The sequence below is a fragment of the Cantharellus anzutake genome (assembly GCF_015039405.1).
Source record: "Cantharellus anzutake strain C23 chromosome Unknown EI90scaffold_29, whole genome shotgun sequence".
Taxonomy (NCBI): domain Eukaryota; kingdom Fungi; phylum Basidiomycota; class Agaricomycetes; order Cantharellales; family Hydnaceae; genus Cantharellus; species Cantharellus anzutake.
Genome location: NW_024066979.1, coordinates 350,878 through 373,191, shown reverse-complemented (window position 1 = coordinate 373,191; position 22,314 = coordinate 350,878). Strand labels below are relative to the sequence as shown.

Below are 22,314 nucleotides of genomic sequence, written 5' to 3'. Positions count from 1 at the left end.
CACTGCAAACAATCTGCTCAAACAAGCAGACATTCAGGTGGACACCACTCCACCAGAAATGCTTCGATGAGATTAAACGTCTAGCATGCAGGGCTCCGATCCTGAAGCCCATCCAGTGGAATCCACCGGAAAGCCTCTCAGAAGAAGAGAGGACCAAACTCCACATCTGGGTCATAACAGATGCATGCCCAGCGGGCATGGGCACATTAATTGGACAAGGCGAAAAGTGGCAGACTTGCTGCCCAGCCGCATTCATGTCCAAAAAGTTCACCAACACACAACGTAGGTACTTTGCCTACGAGCTCAAGGCACTGGGTGTCCTCGAAGCACTCATGAGATGGCAAGACGATCTCATGGGAGGCCGTGAATTCACAGTAATCACGGACCACAAAGCTTTGGAATATTTCAAAGCGAAAAACCACAACTCAGGTAGACACCTGAGATGGCAAGCCTTCTTCACAAGCTTCAATTGCGAAATAAAATACATGGAAGGCCACAAGAACAAAGTGGCAGATGCACTCTCACGGTACTACAACTCGTCAACGGACAAGGATCTGCATTTCAACGACTACGTGTTGGCAGACATCCATCTGGACAAAAATGCAGAAGATACTATCCCTGACAGAATCGAGGAATATGAAGAACTGCTACTAAGCAGTACCCTGAGTAAAAACTCAGAGAGAAAGAGACTCGCAGTGATACGCGCGAGAAATACCGAAGCTCTAGGGGGGAGTGCCCAAAATCTGGAAGAAATCATAATTCCAGAAGAGAACCTTCGAAAACAATTCAAAGAGAAAGACCTCATTGAGGCAATAAAATCTGGATACTCGCAAAGCCAGATCCACCGGGAAATCCTAGAGAACCCGGGGAACTTCAAAAACTTCTCCATAAAAGATGGGCTGATAACCCAACTTGGAGAAGGAGGAACGACCCAAATAGTAGTCCCGAAAGGGAACTACGAAAGGAAGTCCATTCGAGGAATAATCCTCAAAAACATCCACGAAACACTTGGACACCTAGGATCCAAGAAAACAGTGGAAACCCTCCATTGACACTTCTGGTGGAAGTCGATGAGGAAGGATACCCACAAGTTCTGCAGGTCTTGCGGAACTTGTCAAACAACAAAGAAAAGCACCAGGAGAAATCCCAGACTGCTTCACCCACTCCCGACCCTGGAAACACCATGGTCATCAATAGCTATGGACTTCACAGGTCCATTCCCAACAAGCTTGGGATATGATTACCTCTGGGTAATCATTTGTAGGTTGACGTCCAACGTCCACCTAATTCCAATAAAGACAACAACGAACGCACTAGAACTAGCATTCGTATTTCTTCGTGAAGTTGTAAGACTCCACGGTCTACCACACTCGATCATATCAGATCGAGACTCAAAATTCACGTCAAAATTTTGGCACGAACTACACCGAATACTCGGTGTGCAGTTGAAATTCACAACTGCATTCCACCTGCAAGGCGACAGCCAAGCAGAAAGAATGATACAAAAAGTAGTACAAATACTACATGTGATGGTTAGACCAGATCAATGCGACTGGGCAGCGAAACTGTCAATGGCGGAATTCACAATCAATGCAAGCTCAAACACATCGACAGGATTTGCCCCATTCGAATTAATCTACGGCCATATGCCAAAGATGTGCCTAACAGCACCACTCTTGGACTACCTGGGAGTAAACGACTTCGCCCAAAAAGCGAAGGAAAACCTCATGACAGCACACAATGCGATAATACACAATCGCGCTGCTCAAACAATCCAGGTGAATAAGAAAAGATGCCCGGACCCGCCTTTGAGAAAAGGCGAGCTTGCATACTTATCCACGGATAAGCTGAACCTACCCAAAGGAAGGGCAGGAAAACTAAAGCCCTTATACATAGGGCCTTACGAAATTCTGGAAACATTTCCAGAGACGTCAAACTACATCCTCAAGTTGCCACCACAACTTGAACAACGCGGAATCCACCCAAGATTCCACGTATCCCGGCTCATACCTCACGAGCCGAATGACCAAGAGATCTTCCCAAATAGGGAAGTAAACACATTCTATGATTTTGGGGAAGACCCCGATCGCGAAGCAGTAGTTCGCGAAATCTTAAACCATGCGTGGGTTCACAATGAACTCTGGTTTAAGGTCAAATGGGAGCTAGGGGACACCACATGGGAACCCCTAGGAAATTGCAACGACCTCGTCCACCTGGACGAGTACCTCACTTTACAAAATGTAAGGGAACCAGAAAAACTCCCTATCAAAGAAGACAGGGAACTCTCGGCATCACTATGCCCCCAAAAACGGAGATGGAGGAAGTAAAGCTGAGGGACGATGGCCCACAGCCAAGAGCATGGGAAAGTTCTGGGCGAGTAACTCGCCTGGACAGCCACACCATGTACTAGAGATCACATGGGCCAGGCGAGTAACTCGCCTAGACCATGTGAACCACAGGCTCATGTGTAAAAGAACACACAACTGCAGTGAATCCCACACACGCAAGAACGAAAACCCCTCCCACCACCACGAGAAGCATAACGACAAAATGTCGTTCTCTGGGGGAGGCAACCCTCGGTTCGATCCAAACAAGCCACCGGACATCGAAATACGACAACCTGGGGTGCAAGGCTCCCCGGAACAACAACAACACCAGGCGCAGATAAGCGCCATGGACTACACGATGCACGCAGCACAAATGAGTGCCGCAAACCAACAACCATCCACGTTGCTAACAGGCACCACATACCCCCAGCCTCCTCAGAGGGGCTTCCAACCATACATGGTGCAAACTGCACTGATGGCACAACAAGCGCCATTCCAGGGGCAGCATTTGCTGCTGCAGCCCCAGGCATACTCCCCAGGGAACTTCCCTGGCCAGATCAACCCCTGGATTGGCCAATTCAGCCCAGGTCCAACAACACCCCAGCCAAATGCAGGCTGGGAATCAGCCATCGCATCAGCAGTAGCTGCTCAGACAGGTCAGCTCTGCGAGGAGCTGAAAGAGATGAAGTCCCTCGTAGGAGGGAGACGAGGGAGCGACAGCGGCTCCTCGTCCAGACTGTCCAAATGGGCACGGTCTGATAACTCGAGGGTGTCAGAAGACGCCTGCGACCATTGCGCCCACTGGAGGCGCGAATACAACAGAGCATGAAGAGATGCCGAGGGCATCTTCGACTCTCTGAAAGACACAGAGAGAGAGGTCGATCTCCAAAAAAGGGAGATCGAATTACTGAAACGCGAGCTCAGAGAGGCACACGCACTGGCAGACCTCGCTGCGAAACCCATTATGATGGGGGCCTCCCAGGTCAGGGGGAGGGGATATGGTGCCGGGGCACCGACTATCCCGCCACCCCATGGGCAGGCGACCCTGTCCAGGTTGCATAAGGGCCCGCCCTCAGAAGGGCAAACCCATGTCAAGGGGAAGAGGGAGAGCGGTAGGCAACCAACGGCAGACCCTAAAACGGGGACCACTGCCAGAGGCGGTGGGCCGCTGAGTACCTCAGCACCCTATGGGCAAGCTACCCTGCAGGGAAGTGTCCACATGCTATATGAGACCGCCAAACTCAATGAGTTCGGCAAAGTCGAAGCTCCAGTTGACGTAACAATCGACCCCAACTTCCCCATGAGGAGAATAGTGGGGTCAGAAGTGGTGCATGACGCCGCATACACTTGGTGGACAAGCGTGAGTGGGAAAGAATTCGTACATTGGTACGAACAGGCCGAAGCCACCTTCAAAAGCAGCAAGGTACACAGAACCCTTTGCGAAAAAGCGAAGGAAACCAAGAAATACTTCTTGGGACTCCCAAGTATTGCAAGACTTGTGGAGGAGTATAATTCCACGGAGAACAAGGGAAAAATCTCCTGGGAAAGTCTAGGCAAAGCCGCCTATCTAAAGTCCCAGTTCAAACCACTCAGGACTCCTGAGGAATGTGCCGCAAAAACTGCGGAGCGGGAAGCGAAAGCTTCCAAATACCGGGAAAGAGATGCAAGTCTCCGCACTGGACAACCAGCCCAATGACCACCCTTCCCCACGGGAAGAATGGTAGACCTACTGTACTCCACACCTGAGCCAAGTAGCTCAGGAACACAACAACCCACTCCCACCCAGGGAGCGCCTACTTCATCGACCCCACAGCCCAACAATGTAGCCCAGGCTACGTCATCGCATCCGACGCAGCAATCGGATGTCCAGATGAACAACCCAGAGGAAAACCCTCCTCCGGGGCAATGACTCCACCCTTGAGAAAAGGGAAAGTGACATGGTAATACGCCATCGAGGCACCCGTGAAAACACCTTCCCCCAACTTGAGGCCCCACACACAATACTGTATGCGAGGAACTGCAAGTAACAATTGCGGAAATCTCTACTCCATCAAAAGACCCACATCCACCACCGCTCGTGTGTAAACACCACTTACACACGAACCCTCACGGAACAAGTGAGGAACACCAAAAACATACAACCTTTGGGTCGAAATTCATTTCCGACAAACTCCACTACTTTTCTCCCTGCGATACCCATGTATCACTGTTCACTTCAAAGTAACGGCCCACACTCACAAACCCTTTTTCTCTCCTTCACCAACATGTACAAAAATCGCCCACTTTAAAGTGGCGACAACAAAACACTCATTGATAATTTCAAACTCAATGTAAATCAATTATTAAAAACTTTGTTTTCTTCACCATCAACCTTGTATGCGTCGCAAATGCAACACAAGGGGGGAGAATGTCAGGGCAATAGCCCCGAACCTCGAGCCACATGGAATTAGATACATATAGTCACGTGGGTAAGCAGGAACCTCTAGGTAACTGCTTACACACTACCGTAAAATACACACATTTGTATCACTTATGGCTCTGTGTGCTGAGCTACCCCAGAGACCTCACAGCAATCCTCCATGGAAATGCCCGTGCACAAGATCTATAGTCCATGGGACATAGTTGAGTAGTCCACAGCATACAACAAGCCAAGAAACAAGATATTTCAACATACACAACACAAAGGCAACAACAAGGCAACAATGAAGGAATGGAAGGAAGGGAGTGGTTGGGAAGTCCGGGGCACCCTAGGGCAGGGTGCTGAACCCTGACACTTTCACATTATTTGCTTGAGACTGAGGTCAGTAACACCAATCCTTCATATCATTCTAAACTTATGCTTATGTTCTGTATACTGTACTCACAAGACCAAGAACCTGTCACACATCCTGCAGGCCTTGTGGCCCGGTCCAAAACATGGTTTTGTCATGCATCATGCAGGCTTTGAGGCCAGAGGTGCCCTTGTCACACAGTTGAAGGTGAGCAGGCAATAATTTCAATTACCTGTCTAAAAATGGAAATCACATTATATAATCAAAACAGAAAATCACCATCTGCTCCTCCAGATCATGCATGTGTCTGACACGTCTTTGGGAAAGAGCAAAGCTGTCCATTTGACACTTCATGGAATTTGAAAGGGGGGGGGGAATCAATTTTTACATTTACAATTTAACACAGTGACTGATTGTGTCATATCCATCCCCGGCCATCGACTTCCGGTCCCTCCGATTCCTCCGTTCCAACTCCGCTCCTCCCTCACTAACCTCGGAGCCCCCATTATTCCGCAATCCTCTCGGTACCCCTCGATGGTCACCACCCCCCATTCCAATTTATTACCTACGCCTCCCTAAGTACGGAGCCCCGAAGACTTCCGGACAGCTCCAACGTCCGCTAGTGCACCCCCGCCTCCGCTGAGCAATACACTCGCCTGCCCTGCAGAGACCACCTTCGGGCTTATCCCTCCTTTCCGTTTCTGGGTTATCGCCTGCCTTTCCGCTAACCCCGTGAACCGACTCGTCGGTAATATTCAGTCGGCTAATGGTTAAACCCCGTTAGCTCCGCTCTGTTCGGCTCCGCCAATCGCGGAACCGTCTCCGCTGTAACCATATATATATCCCACTTGTACATAGGTTACGCCCCAGTAGAAAAATCAACTAGAGTTCCCCCCCTAGGTTCTAATTGCCAGTCAGTAAGTTAGGGCACGGACGTGTCACTAGGCACAGCGCTCCTGGCAGAAGTCGCTGAGGCCGAAGCCCTCCGTTACGGAGACATTCTTTCGTCTCAAGTCTGGTCTCTGACAGATTGAATAGAATCATCACATAGTCACACCTACCCATTTTGATAACTGGGGAACACCACCTGAAGCGGCAGATCCCACTACTCTTACCTCGCATGCACGTTCACTCTCAACATTGCTATTGGCTGAGACAAAGCCCGAGATTCACTCTAAACACACCACATACTCTGATTTCAGGACCACGTAATTTACACTGGAGCCATGCAGTGAGTGGAATAGAACTAACTGTATGGGGCAGAGAATGGACCCTGGGTTCATCAGCAAACCACTGAAGTTGATAGAAATGATAGGAATCATTTTTATCGTGATATCATTCTACAAGGCCCCCTGATTACAAGAGGCCATATCAAGTCAATTTCAACAAAGTTGAAGGGGCAAGGCCCCAGTTCATTGAAGGATTCCAGGTGTGTGTCAGACATGGGGGGCTTGGGGAATGGTTGGATTCAGGAGTTGTGGGATGGGTGATTCTGCGAGTTATCAGGTCCCTTAGGTGATGAGGGATTAGTGTGTGAACATGTACTAATGGGTAGCACTCACCAGACATGGCTGAGCAGCTCGTACAACCTGTAATTATGCATAGAGTGCTATGAGTAACTTGGAAAATATGTACTATGAAAGAAATATAAGGGACCTACCTGGAAAACTAGAAGTGATGCATAAGAGCCACATCACCGTCACCGAGTGAAAAAAATGTTAAGTCCACAAAGCTATTCATTCGGAGCCAACCTGTGAAGTTGATCGGATGCAAATAGGCGTATTTCCTAACCTAGTTGAAGCCATGGTTTCACATATCATGTGTGGGAAGGAAAGTACGTAATTGTACATTGAGATTGTTGTGATTGAGCTGCTTGAGTCTCAATCGATGCATAGATTACATTGGTATGACAAATAGAAGTGTCAGGGCCCGGCCTCGGACTCGGAGGCTCCCTGACCTCATCCCCCATCTAACCTGTCCTCACACTATGTGGGGTATGAGATGTATAGTAAAAGGAAAGATAATATATACACTTGCCTATGCGGGGTATGAGATGAGAAGAAGGGTAAAGGTCTCATCTCCCCGCATGGTTGCTATATAAAGGGATGGGTCACATGCCCACAACTATACAGCTCCTAGAGTTGTGTAGTGTGACCCGGAGGGAACATCCAGGTGGCAGTGCCCAGTAAGCGTGGGAACGTTCTGGGCGAGTTGCTCGCCCAGAACTGTGGCTGTGACCCGTGGGAACATTCTGGGCGAGCTGCTCGCTCAGAAAGTTCCCACGCTATCCCGTGCGCGCGCGTGTACACAACACACAAAGGCAACAACAAGGCAACAGTCAAAGAATAAAAAGGGGGTAAAGTAGGTGGGGAGTCCGGGGCACCCTAAGGCAGGGTGCTGAACCCTGACAAGAAGTGATTAAAGTGCTTCCTATCACTTTTATCAACTTTGGGGGTTTGCTGATGCTTTGGGGGTCATACAGGACCCTATGCATAGGACAGTTGAGTTTGGGAGAAAAAAATGTAGGACCCGCTATGGAGTAGCAGGAATTTGGCTCCCCATTATGGTATAGGCAAGTGCCAGCCGGTTCTCCCGCGGCTGGCTGTCACGCATCATCAGCAGCCTGCAGCCGGCTCTCCCGTGTCACGCTCAAACCCCTTGTGGCTCTTGGTCTTGTGAGTACAGTATTACCCTTAGTTGCCACGCTTTGCTAGGTAATATAATTTTTGTTCTCTTTTGCATTATTTGACAAGAGTGTGTCTTAATATTTTTTATAGAGATAATTGTCTCGAATCGAAGCTTGTCGTGTCCCTTACATATTGAAGCTCAAATCACCCCCATAAGTTGAGCTAGCTTTGCTAGTTCTCAACTTCCACACCCCCATCGGACAATGTGGACCTATCGATTGGATCTTTTCGCCACATCAACATCCATCACCGATCAAACCTCAACGTCGCCGCTTACGATGGTGTGCAGAAACTCTCAGTGATGAGCAATGGGAAGGAAAATGTGTCATATAAAGAAATGAGTATCCTTCATATTAAGATTATAGGTCGCGACTGTGATCTGTTGTGGGTGTAGGCAGCTGTAACTACCTTATCCATAGCGTCCAATAAAAATTTGGGGTTGGATTTGTTTGTGTTCCCCATGAGCAGATAGCAAAGAAACACAATGACAAGAGGAGCTACGGGACTTGGGTGGCTCAACTATGGACCATTTGTGCCTCGGAATGGCGTCCGAGATTGGAAAGAGCGTTGCGAAGATTCCTGAGTGAATTGGCCAATTGTGGGGTGTATGCTCCTGGGTTGCTTTCAACCAGCTGGCGCCAGATCTTGACGCCTTCTTCGATGAATGGGAGCGCCTCCGAGTGCCGTCCGAGATTGGAAAGAGCAGAATATAGATTGCTGAGTGATGTGGCCAAATTCGGGGTGTATGATCCTGGATGAGCCGCGACTAGCTGGCGCCGGAGTTTGACGCTTTCTACGATGAATTGGAGCGCCTCCGAGTGCCGTCCGAGATTGGAAAGAGCGCAATATAGATTGTTGAGTGACATGGACAAATCCGGGGTGTATGATCCCGGGTGAACAGCAACCAGCTGGCGCCGGAGTTTGACGCTTTCTTCGATGAATGAGAGCGACTCTGAGTGCCGTTCAAGATTGGAAAGAGCGTCATATAAATTGTTGAGTGACATAGCCAAATCCGGGGTGTATAACCCTGGATGAACCGCGACTAGCTGGCGCCGGAGTTTGACACTTTCTTCGATGAATGAGAGTGCCTCCGAGTGCCGTCCGAGATTGGAAAGAGCAAGGTATAGATTGTTGAGTGACACGGCCAAATCTGCGGTGTACAACCCTGGGTGAACAGCGACCAGCTGGCGGTGCAGGTTGACGCTTTCTTCGATGAATGGGAGCGCCTCTGAGTGCCGTCCGAGTTTGGAAAGAGCGCCAGGCAGATTGTTGAGTGACACGGCCAAATCTGCGGTGTATGACCCCGGGTAAACAGCAACCAGCTGGCGGTAGAGGTTGATGCTTTCTTCAATGAATGGGAGCGCCTCCGAGTGCCGTCCAAGTTTGGAAAGGGCCAAATAAAGAGCCCCAAGTGACTCGGCCAAATCTGGGGAGTAGGACCCCGGGTCCACCGAAAGAAGGTAACGGCAGAGTACAACGGAATCGTTTGCTGCCTCATATGCCCCCTGGAATCTTGCAAAAAAATACAAATTCCGTGCAAGCCGGACAAGCATACTGGCCAGTGTGCAGACAGCACTTCTTGACTTGAGGCTAACAGCCAACTGAAAGGTCATGAGGCAGTTAGGTAGTATCATTAACACAATTGATAAACCACACCTTGGCCCACTCAGGGAGTAATGAGATACCAATGTAGCCCTCCATTCTCACACAGACTTCCACCCAGCGAGTGGCTTGATGATTGAGAAACACATCAACTGACCCATCAAGCTCTTCTGATGGTTCCTGGACTCCACTGAGGTGATGGACAATATGGCGACATGCATAATGAGAATGCTCGGGTAACTCCTCCGAGGGAATAAGCGGCAGCTCATCTTGTTCGGACAAGGTTTCAATCAGTCCTAAGCCCTGTACAGAGCAAAGATCCTGGTTCAGAATCTCGGCACATCGCAAGGCAACTCTGGCATTCGCTGTCACTACATCTACTGGGATACAACGAGGGCTGATCGATGGGGGATCAATCCGGTCGACAAAGAAGCCGCGGAAAGATTGGTGTAAGATGCGAATCGGAAAGTGGGAATCGTCAGCTCCTGAGACCAGAGGTGCAAGTTCAGCCAACGAATATTGAACGGGAGACTTGAGGAAAGGTGACAAAATTGCATTCCAGGCTGTGACGGACAGAGGCTGCTGTGCGACAAAGATTGCTCCCATCACGATTGGGTAGTCATGGGAAAAATCTTCATCTTCCCAATTGCACTTCTTCAGGATGTTTGTATAGAGGTGGTCCATCATTCCCTCAGCTCGTTTGGCACCAGTGTCAAGCAAACCCTCTAACGCCCTCATGGGATCGTTGTTGGCTGTCTTCATGTAGCGAAAAATGGTGCTGATCCAAACAAACAAGCCACTTGCACGTTCCCAGATCTCCTGAACTATTTTATCCTCGTCCTGAAGATTACGCCGTAAATCGGGATGCCAATCCTTCAGCTTTTGCAGCTCAAAACGTATATATGTAGCACAGTCCTGCGCATTTGCGTCATCCGAAAGGTCAATAGCAAGTCGACTGATAGGGAATAGGGGTGAGAGAGTGCGTATAACAAGATCAGTGTGTCTCGATGTGATGAAGAATTTTATGGAAGATGGTAGCTTAGGCACTTCCTGCCGAAGAATATCAGCGAAGGACTCGAACACTTCTTTGTCACATTCATCTAAAGCATCGATGATAACCACCATGGGACGGTCGGGAGGTTTATGGAGGAGAGGCAAAGCCACCAAATTCTCAAATTGCTTTGCGAGTACGGCCGTTGAGAGGGAAGGGTCCTTTTGAAGAGTAGAGATGATGAAAGTGCGGTAAAACGGGTCATGGTCTGCTAGAGTTCGGGCTATGCCGCTGAACAGAAAATCGGGCCGCGACCGTTCTCCCGCTTTGAAGAAGAAGTGCAATAACAACGTAACGTCCCCTTCACTAGCACATCGTTCTGCGATCGTGAGCGCAATTGAAGTCTTGCCGGCACCAGCCACAGCTGTCAGTAGGAGTAGCCGGTTCTCACTCTCCTCAGTGTTGCGACACCATGTCATGATACGCTCCGTGAGATCAATCCTAGTCCCTTCTAGGCACGCCTGAGTGAAATCATCGTGGTTGATATGAGGATATCGGAGACTATCGAGGATTTTGTCGTCCTGTAGATGACGTTCTATGGCCGCTAATTTGGCACCACCCATTAGATTCGTCCTAAGCTGCATCGGCCGGAAATCAGTATGGTTATGGAACGTATGCTGCAAGGAAAGCTACCTGAAACGACGCCAATGTTTTGTCAAAGTCTTTCTTAAGGCCATCAATTCTCCCAGTGTCTCTCAAGTAAGACACTACATTTAGGACAGCCGGTCGTTTCTCTGCTATTTTCTGTCTTCGTTCGATTTCGGATCTTATCGTCTGTAGCACCCTGAGACTTCATGTAAGTAACGGTAACGATATCAGAGACCACCAAAAATAAATACAACTTACCTATTGAGCTTTGTGATACTCTCCACCCACGGCTTTGCCTCTTCCGCCGACGCATCATAGGATTTTATGGCTGAAACCACCTCGGCCACGGTGTCGACCACATATTCCCCAAAATCAGTCCATTCCTTCTTGTCGTCCTTTAACTTCTACATGGCGTAAACTAGAGTGAGCTGTCATTCATGGCCAGGCAAAAATTATTACCAACCTTAGCCTCGTCGAGGATGGAGAGTGCACCGCTAGTCGCCATCTTTAGAGGGGGCGCAATGTCAACCCCCCCCATGAGGAGGAGATCATCGATCTTTTGCCTGAGAGCCCCAGCCTTTTTCTGCACAGGCACGGCCGATAGCAGCGAGATGGAGGGAGATGGTGGAAGTACCGAAGGATAAAGAGGGACCAATGGCAAGGGCCCCCTAAGGCGAAGTGCGCTTGGCTGATTGATACCAGAATGTGAGCGTTTCCAGAGCAGCCCAGCCGTAGATGGTCGGGGCACCACCAGGATCGGGTCAGTCTCTTCCCGTAGCGCGGAAAACCCGCTCCGGTGAATGGGGTTGCGTTGGCGACCTGTACATCCCCGACTTGAGCTAAGACAGAGAATCCGCAGGTTAATACCATACCAGTGTTGTAGATATCAGAGGTGGCTTCCGCCGCTAACCATGAACTGAGGGAGTAAATAGAGAATAATCTGATGGCTTGGTAATGACTCACTCCAAAGTGTCACGGACGTCCTTCATGCTTATTCGATTTTCCGGAGGATGCGAGAGGCATTCAGCGATAGTGCTTTCGAACCCATCGAGATCTCCCCATTCATAGGGTCTTCCGGAATTTGCAGCAACGATGGGGACCTGATTATCAGGAAGGTATGAATAGGGCGATTCGCCGATGAGTATCTGTGGACGGGATAAACACGTTTACTTGTTGATAAGAACAGGACGAAATTACTTCGACACCGACGCAACCGAAGGCCCAAACATCACTCCACTGATCCGGGATCTTTCTGGACTCCTGAAGTAACTCTGGCGGTCGAAAACGAGCACTGAGATCCTGAGGAATGTCGGAGGGGCGTAATTCGTCCAGACGATCATACGTGAACTGGAAGCCACGTAAACAGGGATTGCCTTCATCCCCTATCACGACGTTTTCCTAAACAGTAGAATGACAACGTTAAATATCTAAAGGGCTCGCCAAGATCTAAAGTAGCTGGCGTACCGGTTTGATGTCCGCATGAACCACTCCTTCCGAATGGAGATAGCAGAGACCCAGCGCTATATGGTACACCTTTGCGACAAAGTCAGTGGCTTATTGCCCTATTTCTCACAAATCTATAGACATTTCACCATCTTGCGGCGATTTGTAGCCGGGTGTTGGCGTAAATAACCCATGAGATCACGGTGAGGATACCAAGTGGTAACCAAACTAAGACTGATCGATGATTCAGTTTCCGGGGACAAAACCCATCCGTAGAGCTGCTCTATGTTGGGATGTATCAACCGACGCTGTATACGTATTTGCCTCTTCAAAGCCTTTGAAGATCATTTCCGTCAGATTCGGGATGACTGACTCCGAAGAACAGAACATACGCGCATGAGATCATCGAGGGGCGGAATCGGAATATTGATCTGTTGGATACATACTGGCCCCTGGTGGGATGATAGTGACCCGTCAGCAGAGCTACAAGTAGCCACATTATGCGTGCACGAACACCATTGTAAGTCCCCGGGTACGGAGATGCAGAATAGCCTTCAGGTACAGGCAGTTGGTCAAGCTGTACCGCTTTCGCGAGGTTCCGCTCATCTTCTTGCATTAATTCGCGTTCTATGCGGATGCGGAGAAAAAGTCCCCTGGACTGGATGTGAGTTTTCCCTCAAAAAAGCTGAGCAATCAACATACTCTAGCTGCGTATTGACCTGGTCAATGGGGGGCCGTCTGCTGGGCTCATGCTCCAGACAGCTCATCAGAACACCATCGAAACCATCCAAGCTTCTCCGTTCGTATGGGGGGATGCCATCCATAGCCGCCTGAGGTATGAGAAGATCATCCCAAATATTCTTAGAGGTGTATGGAGGATTTCCCAAAAGTATCTGGGAAGAGTTAGATACCGAGTTGCATGGTAAGAATAAATCGGAGCACCTCCAGGGATGTGCATGCGTAGGACCAAACATCGCTACGCATATCGCACTCAACGTCGTCTCCTGTTAACACTTCAGGTGCGGTATAACGTATAAGCAAGGATGACCAGTATTCTTCGTTAGGATATACAGGCGTTTCGCTCAAGTGGCACAGATCAAAACCTCCAATCTTAGCGATAGGGCGCTCGGAAGTACAATCGATGAAAATTTTCCTCTAGAGAACCAAGCAAGTTAGAGAAGTACCTGACAGGGTCGAAGAGAGCATCGAACGAACAGGGCTAAGACTACCATGAACGATTTTCTTGGAGTGTAAAAAATTCAGGCCGACAGTGACCCCCAAAACCTGTACTCGATGTAAACTAGACCGTCTCTTGGTATTTTCAATATATAACGTACCAATTGCTGGTGATCTGCGCCCTTGTGTGAATGAAGAAAGCCTATCACCTCACCACCCTCGCATTTCCTTGAGATCGCGACTACACTGAACAAATTACCATCTTTCTGTGCCATCCATCCCTGAAACTCTACAATGTTTTCGTGTCGCAAATCGCGTAAAATGTGCAACTGTTGCTTGACCCGCTGATAGTGCGATTAGGCAAGATGCTGGTGCTGCGTTGGCGATTTTAACAAACCTCAATAAAGTGGTCCGCCTCAGCCAGTTCCGAAACATCATATAAAACCTCGATAATTCCTTCACTCTGGGCAGGATTTCTCGGTAAGGGTTAAACAAGACACCACGAGGACTCACGGCAACATGAGCTGCCCACTGGCTGGAGTCAAGTTGGAGGTCAGCCTCTGACGCTAAGCGTTGTGTGAGATCTGAATGCCAAGGTGTGTCGTGTTGAGACATGCTCGCTGTTAGTATGGGTCCAGTCCAGTCGAAGCGCCAATTAACAGAGGATTCACGTCTGGTTATAACAGTCTGTTTCGGTGATAGATCCCCGAGAATACCCAGTTTTCACGTTCGAGTTAGTTAGACCCCATGAGCCAGAATTGGTATAGTAGGGCGGCCTGAGTGGACACTGATGAAGAGTTGATTACGTGCTATGGAAGAACTGGACTTACTGGGACTTGTTCAATTGGTTTCTGGCCCGAGCAGAATGGCTGTGGAGAACGAGTTTGGAAGTTGCATTGGTAACAAACAGCTTTGAACCTTTCACACCCATGAGCGCTTTTCATCTGTCCACATCCTCGCTCCTCCACCAGTTCCAGTGAACGATTCCTAGTTGATATGACGACTGAAGCTACTCGTGATCAAAAGGTCGTGCTCGACCATCTCAGGCAAAAGCTGCGGGATTATAAGGAACTCCACGATGTACAAGTACGACCACACCGGCCTATACAACTATCTAGAAGCCACGAAAGTGTTTATATACTGACTTACAACAATGTTCGTTTTTTCCGATCTCAATACTGCAAATGTCACTCATGAGACTGCTGTTACATATCCTCTAGACGCCAGTTTGTGTAGAGGTCTTCAAAGAAGACCAAGTGGATTTCTCGCATACCTACAGCGACTTCATCCTGGTACGTGGAAGACCATAGGCCGCCGACCGTTAATCTAATACAAGCAAAGCGATTCATTCATGAGATCAAGATTTGGAGCCCGTTAACGAACAAACATGTTGTTCAATTTTACGGGTGGATCCTTAACAGTGGTTCAGGGAATATGAAACCGACTCCAGGCCTGGTGTCATACTGGCGTGAAGGTGGAAAGGTGTTATCTGATTATCTTAAGCCAAAACAAGCCATGACTGATGAGCAGCGTTTGACCATGGTGAGCGTAACTACTGGCCTGTAGTCCGAGTAATTCTCATAGGGGTGGGATACAGCTTCTAGACATTGGAAGTGGCCTTGATTTCCTGCATGCACAGGCTATAGTGCATGGTGGCGTAAAACCAGCAAGTTGTGTGGCTTGCGCGCCCAGATCTAGCCCACTTATTTTTTAATCTATATCCAGGACAACATTGTAGTCCACCAACAAGGACACCCACAACTACGTGAAGTTGGAAGATCCTGTATTCCATCTAAATGCCAGACGCAGACACCCGTGGAGGCCATGCGGTACACAGCTCCAGAAGTGTTGAATGGCGAATCCTCCCGCAATAGAAAGGGAGACGTTTGGGCCTTTGGGTGCGTAGCTACGCAGGTAATCCAGATCTCACCAATTGTCTGTAGTTCAAACGAACTGACCCTCGCCGAGATCTTCTGTGGCAAGCGTCCATTCCACTATGCTAAACGCTCTCCAGTCCCCGCCATCAAGGCGAAACGACCACCCTTCGAATCCAACTCTCCATCTGCCGTCCTAGGGCACCTTAGTAGGTGCCTGAATTACGATCCCAGTTTTCGTCCTGATATAAGGACTCTCCTCGATGACCTTCAGTAAGTGCATCTGTATGCTATCCTTTGCGTATACTTAACGATGTTGATCAGAAATCCTTCCGAAGAAATACCGCCTTTCTTGGAGCTGTTGAATCAAGAATTAGAGCAACCCACTGGACGTTGGGCAAGTACATGTCAATACACAAGTAACGCCCAGTTTGAAAGAGCACCAGGGAGTCCTCGTTGGGTGTTATGCTATGAGATGCTCAGGAAGGTACATCCCACTTTCTGTGCTCCTCGCGACGCGTATCTGGTGAACTGAGGGTTCGTCAGGGTCAAGGGAAAATGCGAATCAAGACCTTAAGAGGGATCCGCATATCAGACAGTTGGAGGTGTAGAGATTTTCTCCGTGTATGTTAATCTGCATAATTCCCGCCTGTGATGCATGACTAACGCTCCCCCAGAACTTCTTCGCTCAGGTGGGGGCATGGCGCGAACTGCAACTCGTCGCACAAATGAAAGGGTGGACGATTAATGAAATTCCTCATTTGGGTTTTGACATCAGTCTGGTTTCTCCCTGGTATCCCCACGGGGACATCAACAACTATCTGGAGAAGAATCCCAAGGCGGATCACTACAAGTTGGTGCGTTCTGAGGATTAACCTGCCCGGAGACGTCCTCTTTTACGGTTCCTAGATTAGGGGTGTATGCAATGGCTTAATAAACTTACACGATAACAAAATTGTGCACGGAAATATCAAACCAGTAAGTACATCAGGTATCCCCATGAGCTTGGCCTTATCAATTTCTCGCAATACGATCAGGCGAATATCTTGGTTGATTCTGACGGTAAAGCCGTGCTCTGCGACTATGGGCTCCAAACTCTCCTGTGCGATTTTCCGATCACCATCCATTTCCAAAGTGTGCGATACACCGCACCCGAACATCGTAGGAGTTGCAATGGCGTATTCCAAGGTAGTAAGGAGGGTGACATTTGGGCATTTGGCTGCGTTTCGATAGAAGTGAGCACTGTTGGTTTCCTGCATGATCAGCATCATATCTGAGGTTTCTGCTTCGTGAGATCCTCACGGGCGAGCTGCCATACTGCAAATTAAAGGAAGAACAAATCCTCGATAATAAAATGCCCTACGGTCAAAATACTCTTGATCGCATCGATGCCCCCATCCGAAATTGTTTGCGCCCTCTCCTAGAGGAGCAATCAAGTCTTTCCGACGTCTTCGTAAGTTGCTGACAGCTCCATCCTGTGCAAATGTGTAGTCATTTGTTTAACGGATTTTCCTCCCAGAATTACCTCCAGGGGAAGTGAAAATGACATCTGCGGGATATGAATGCAAGGCCTTGCGCAAGGTGAGAGTCGAGGATGCGGCGGTTAGTCAGACAAAATATATGTATGATGTGATACCGTATGAAGCTATAAGAGCCGGAACTGATCGTGGCATGGGGCATGGGTAGCGAGTGGACATGTGTACTCAACGAGCATTAACATCAGTTTTGAACGGCCCGGGCTGATATTCCCTTATCGCAAAGCACCAGTTCCGCCTTTGTGCGTCGATCTGGCAATATTGAGAGTCCTTTGTTTTCGCTGCAACCTTAGCACTGCCTCAATTGCCCCGGAATCCCCTGACTCAAGCGTGAGTGGTAAGTGGGAGTCATCAGGAGCAGATGAGTTTGACAAATGTGGACCTCAACCCCAGCCCCATCAACGCGCCGCCAGCTGTCGAGATGTCTACCAGTCCCTGTTTACCTGCTTCCCTGACCGAACACGATACACCACGTACGCATCATATGGGTCGCACTCTGGTGCTATTGTTTTCGCTAATTTCCTCGCTTTCAGACATGAACGCCGGGTCGAAGGAAGATGTACTGAAAGGGTTTAGAGCTTTGCAAGCGTCCGTACGCTGGATCATCTAAATGATGTCAGAAACTACTGACACTCCTAATAATTCGCAGAAACGTCGTTGAGCTTGATATGAACCTTCAAAAGTTCGCTATTTGCGTTAACCAGTTTGGTGGCTCTGCCAAACTTGTCCGGACTGTGGGCAGTCTTCGCGATCGACTAAAACGTTGTCTAGTTTGTTTTCGGAAAAACGTCTCCGGATTGTATGCCGATCTTGACCAAGACCGTTCCAATGTCGAGTATAAGCGCTTTACCTTCCATGTGGCAAACGCTGAAGAGAAGGTTCATGATCTATTATCTTCTTTGCGGGGCAACCTGGGCGAATTTGTTGCATGCCTCAACGAGTTTCCTGAATTCGCAGATCAAAATGTCATCACATCCGCCGAACTATTCCTGGTAGACTTGAAATACTGGGGGCCTTGTCTCGGAGATTACAAATGTGAGCGAGGAACAAAAAAAGCTATTTGAACCATTTCCTCACTCCTTTCAACTTGCTTAAGCTCGATACGATGACGAAGATGTCAGGTTGTATGTCAACGATGTCTCGGTAAAGATAAGGGAGCACCTGGAGATAGTATCGCAAGCTATCCTGAACTTTACTGCGATTGGTGAGGGCATATCCTAGGATGGTGAATCCACAGCCACACTGAGCAGGGATGAGTAGGTATACCAGCAATTGAATCCTCCCAAGACCGGATGACCAAGTCGCTACAGAATCTTTCGACTGTTGCTGTCCTGTTCTCAGGCGTCACTGCAACAACCATTCAATTTAGCTAGTAAGTCTGTTCCATTACACAGCTGATTATTTTGTCAAATTTGTGTTTAGTCAAAGTTTTAATACACGAACTCAGAAAGCCATCAATCTATTATGGATAATTTCTCTGGTTTTCTCCCTTGCCAGTGCGATGAACAGTCAACTTGCTTACCATTGGCAGTGAGGTCTCTGATTGGGAGTGTTAGTTCAGTCCTTCCTAAGTATTTTATTTTTCAGCTATGCTCCCTACCGCTCACCACCTGAACATTTGCCCTGGTGGGTCTCTATCTGGATATCGCACACCCCTCTTAGTTTTCTGGTGGCTTCTGTTATCGCCTTCTCGGCAGGACTCGTGTGTTTTGCATTCGAAAACTTCAGTAAATCTCCTCTAGTACCCATAATAATCACTACTTGCACCTCAATCTCGTCCTTCGCTCTCCTAACCATTGGCCTTTGGTTTGTCGGAGAGCACTACACTCACCAAAAATTTGAAGGGGATAAGGTTGGCATGCTGTATACCTGAATTCTGACTTTGCTCTTCATGGGTGATGTTTTTAGTGGCTCAATGAACTTGTCAATAAATATGCATTGGCATTGTGTAATCTTGTGGTTGCACCCATAGGTCATCTCCTGCTCTCAAGTGGGGACAATGAGCCTGACGATCGCATGGAACTAGGTATGAGTCATGGCCTAGCTGCAGTACATAGTTGCCTGACCACACTCCAAATCTTTAGGCCTTTCAATGCACACTGAAACTACCCAGATCCCTGAGACGAGACAGGAGCACTTGAACAGCTCAGTAGCTGGGGTCAATGCCTTGGGGTTGAACAGACCATTTCCCCAACCCGCTTTACAGAGCCCTCCACTGGAAACATTTCCCAACTCTGATATCGAGCAGGAGCCCACGGAATCCAAATTGCTGAGCCTCAGTACCATTGAGCATACCATCAAATCCCTCCAAAACACAGAATCTATCCCGACTCACTTCTCTATCTCAAGCATGCAATTCAGTCCAGATGGAGGATACCGTAGGTTAGACTCTCACTCATCTCTGCATTCTTTACCTTGTATTATCATCAGTTGCAACAAGTTTCCGATCCACTTGTATGATTTGGAAGCTTGGTACACCATTCACTGTTCATGCAGAATGCATCAATGCTGGACGATTCCCAGAACTATCATGGTCTCCTGATGGACAGTATCTCCTTCTGTGCTCCGAACTCAAGATTTCAATATGGGTGTTGGAGGTATGGAATTGTCTCACCATGGCAAACTATGATGATATACTCTCAAAGCAGACCAAACAGCTACGGATCTTCCGCGAGTTTCCCGAGGGCATGATATGGCGAGGGTCTTGGATGCCAAGTTCTCCCAAGGTCATCATGAACAGAGGGAGGGAATTCACTATTGCGGTAGAGTTTCACGACATTGCACTCAAATTTTCACTGAGGGTTGTGCCAGCCAATTGATAGCTTAGAAGACAGATGGGTCCCTCTTCCGCCTCCGTGGGCCCTTCGTGATGTCGCTGTTGCTCAAGATGAGGAAAGGTGTGAGATAGATCAGGCAATTGTGGGTTGCTATGCTGGCTGAGTTGTAAAAAAAGGTTATTGGCCGTGGCAACTCGAAGCGAATTACCTGAGAGACAGACTCTGTCAAATATTGAACATTTAGAGAAATGTATCCTTGGTGGGTTATCTCCTCATGCCACTCCCAGATCTATGTAATCTGATGGAATCTCATTTGCATTTCAGTCTATAACTTGCAATTGGGAGTCATTGAAAGGTGCCTGCCTGGTCTTAGGATATTACACTGTCAATTGAACCTTCCCCAGAAAAATTCCGATGCTTCGTGAGGCTCAGCATATCGAATTAAGCAGGTCATTTGCACTGGTTAGTTTCAGTGACAGGGTAAGATTAGCAGAAGCTAGATCCCTTGTTTGCTAATATGATTTGAATATCCCATTTCTGAGGCTAGACACCCCCCCAGCTCTACAAAATTTCGAAGGAGGGCATTCGACCACAGATGAAACGTCTGAATTCTTATCACCCTCTATCCACTACTACCCTCTATCAACAAACTTTCCTGGGACAATTCCCTCATCAAGGCACCATGGATATGGTTGTAGTGTCATTGGATAAGGGTTGGTGTCCTCCAATAAAGTCCAAGATCCATTCTTTCATCATTCCATTAGACGGAACCGCTCACTTCTGGGATTGCCAGACAGCAGTGTTGCTCCATTCCCTACAGCTTTCCAGACAAGGAGAGACAGACACCCTTACTCTGGCCTGGAACAAAGCCAATGAAAAACAATTGATGATTGCCAGTGGAGGGACTGATGGGACAATCAAGATCTGGACCTCCAAATGGGGTGAAAGCAAAAATTCTCAATCTGCAGAAGATTCGGCAGGGCATGTGGAGAGAACCAGATTGAGGGTGGTTGGATGAGATTATGGTAGACTCTAAATTTGGAAAGATTATGCAAAATAGATGTAAATACAGGGTTCAAGGTTGTTCCTCCAACATGCTGAAGGAGAGAACGAAGGAAGGTCAGTTGGGAGGTTCAAACGAGACCACCACCAAGCTGTTCCCTGGTTCTTTAGTTAGGATGGGGAAGTGTACTAGTAATATTTTTTGTAATTATAGTACCAATCTGAGTGTTTTGGCTAATTCTATTTTATGGGTTAGTCTAAAAGTTTCTGAGAATTGACTTACAGATAAACTAAGCCCTGTGGAGTTGTTCCTCTATTGTAATTTCGCAATTTGTCTGGGTGTAATTCTGTGTAGGGTTGTTTAATTTGGATTTTAACTTGAATTAAATCTTCTACTTGGTGAAGTTTCAAAGATTCTACTCAGTTAATGGGTTTAGATTGTGTCTGAAGTGTCCCTTGAGTTTGTTTTATTTTTGTCTTATTTTATTGCTTGTTTTAACAGTAGCAAAATAACTGTTTTGTGTTTACACTTTGAAATCTGGAATGTTAACCAGCTCTCCTGTTGAAATATTTACTTAATATTTCTCTCCCTAATTGCTGCCTTTTACTACAGTGGTGTGAGGTCTCTGGGGTAGCTCAGCACACAGAGCCATAAGTGATACAAATGTGTGTATTTTACGGTAGTGTGTAAGCAGTTACCCGGAGGTTCCTGCTTACCCACGTGACTATATGTATCTAATTCCATGTGGCTCGAGGTTCGGGGCTATTGCCCTGACATTCTCCCCCCTTGTGTTGCATTTGCGACGCATACAAGGTTGATGGTGAAGAAAACAAAGTTTTTAATAATTGATTTACATTGAGTTTGAAATTATCAATGAGTGTTTTGTTGTCGCCACTTTAAAGTGGGCGATTTTTGTACATGTTGGTGAAGGAGAGAAAAAGGGTTTGTGAGTGTGGGCCGTTACTTTGAAGTGAACAGTGATACATGGGTATCGCAGGGAGAAAAGTAGTGGAGTTTGTCGGAAATGAATTTCGACCCAAAGGTTGTATGTTTTTGGTGTTCCTCACTTGTTCCGTGAGGGTTCGTGTGTAAGTGGTGTTTACACACGAGCGGTGGTGGATGTGGGTCTTTTGATGGAGTAGAGATTTCCGCAATTGTTACTTGCAGTTCCTCGCATACAGTATTGTGTGTGGGGCCTCAAGTTGGGGGAAGGTGTTTTCACGGGTGCCTCGATGGCGTATTACCATGTCACTTTCCCTTTTCTCAAGGGTGGAGTCATTGCCCCGGAGGAGGGTTTTCCTCTGGGTTGTTCATCTGGACATCCGATTGCTGCGTCGGATGCGATGACGTAGCCTGGGCTACATTGTTGGGCTGTGGGGTCGATGAAGTAGGCGCTCCCTGGGTGGGAGTGGGTTGTTGTGTTCCTGAGCTACTTGGCTCAGGTGTGGAGTACAGTAGGTCTACCATTCTTCCCGTGGGG

The 22,314-nt window shown here is 48.0% G+C and overlaps 6 protein-coding genes across 6 annotated transcripts; 3 read left to right on the top strand and 3 right to left on the bottom strand.

Moving 5' to 3' along the window:
• Positions 1-7,818: 7,818 nt before the first annotated feature.
• EI90DRAFT_1257463 (uncharacterized protein) lies at positions 7,819-11,547 on the bottom strand. The gene is made up of 5 exons (XM_039051602.1): positions 11,490-11,547; positions 11,285-11,430; positions 11,072-11,222; positions 9,442-11,011; positions 7,819-9,386 (listed from the first exon to the last, which is right to left on the bottom strand). Exons 3-5 carry the CDS (start codon positions 11,113-11,115, stop codon positions 8,301-8,303), a joined length of 2,700 nt encoding a protein of 899 aa, XP_038915233.1. The 5' UTR covers positions 11,116-11,222; positions 11,285-11,430; positions 11,490-11,547; the 3' UTR covers positions 7,819-8,300.
• Positions 11,548-11,748: 201 nt separating this feature from the next.
• Positions 11,749-14,471, bottom strand: EI90DRAFT_1257388 (kinase-like domain-containing protein). Its single transcript, XM_039051601.1, has 13 exons — positions 14,159-14,471; positions 14,043-14,106; positions 13,807-13,989; positions 13,685-13,753; positions 13,412-13,624; positions 13,172-13,362; positions 12,984-13,122; positions 12,862-12,921; positions 12,619-12,804; positions 12,491-12,559; positions 12,224-12,424; positions 11,899-12,171; positions 11,749-11,845 (listed from the first exon to the last, which is right to left on the bottom strand). The coding sequence occupies exons 1-12, from the start codon at positions 14,164-14,166 to the stop codon at positions 11,986-11,988; spliced, it is 1,569 nt and encodes a 522-aa protein (XP_038915232.1). The 5' UTR covers positions 14,167-14,471; the 3' UTR covers positions 11,749-11,845; positions 11,899-11,985.
• Positions 14,436-15,662, top strand: EI90DRAFT_1257304 (uncharacterized protein). The gene is made up of 5 exons (XM_039051600.1): positions 14,436-14,800; positions 14,866-14,937; positions 15,002-15,187; positions 15,243-15,559; positions 15,614-15,662. Exons 1-4 carry the CDS (start codon positions 14,642-14,644, stop codon positions 15,357-15,359), a joined length of 534 nt encoding a protein of 177 aa, XP_038915231.1. The 5' UTR covers positions 14,436-14,641; the 3' UTR covers positions 15,360-15,559; positions 15,614-15,662.
• Positions 15,663-16,298: 636 nt separating this feature from the next.
• EI90DRAFT_2816236 (kinase-like domain-containing protein) lies at positions 16,299-16,757 on the top strand (the record flags this gene model as incomplete). The annotated part of the gene is made up of 3 exons (XM_039053551.1): positions 16,299-16,376; positions 16,429-16,497; positions 16,557-16,757. Coding segments are annotated over 3 exons (348 nt in total), but the record flags the coding sequence as incomplete, so codon positions are not given.
• A 135-nt stretch (positions 16,758-16,892) lies between these two features.
• EI90DRAFT_3061245 (uncharacterized protein) lies at positions 16,893-17,332 on the bottom strand. Its single transcript, XM_039060547.1, has 2 exons — positions 17,040-17,332; positions 16,893-16,989 (listed from the first exon to the last, which is right to left on the bottom strand). Exon 1 carries the CDS (start codon positions 17,197-17,199, stop codon positions 17,041-17,043), a length of 159 nt encoding a protein of 52 aa, XP_038915229.1. The 5' UTR covers positions 17,200-17,332; the 3' UTR covers positions 16,893-16,989; position 17,040.
• A 33-nt stretch (positions 17,333-17,365) lies between these two features.
• EI90DRAFT_2996747 (WD40-repeat-containing domain protein) lies at positions 17,366-20,922 on the top strand. The gene is made up of 17 exons (XM_039056218.1): positions 17,366-17,527; positions 17,588-17,642; positions 17,704-18,089; positions 18,151-18,258; positions 18,315-18,426; positions 18,477-18,584; positions 18,642-18,906; positions 18,963-19,080; positions 19,139-19,432; positions 19,485-19,651; positions 19,703-19,816; positions 19,866-19,951; positions 20,008-20,090; positions 20,156-20,186; positions 20,236-20,311; positions 20,379-20,544; positions 20,596-20,922. Exons 1-17 carry the CDS (start codon positions 17,416-17,418, stop codon positions 20,847-20,849), a joined length of 2,535 nt encoding a protein of 844 aa, XP_038915228.1. The 5' UTR covers positions 17,366-17,415; the 3' UTR covers positions 20,850-20,922.
• Positions 20,923-22,314: the final 1,392 nt, after the last annotated feature.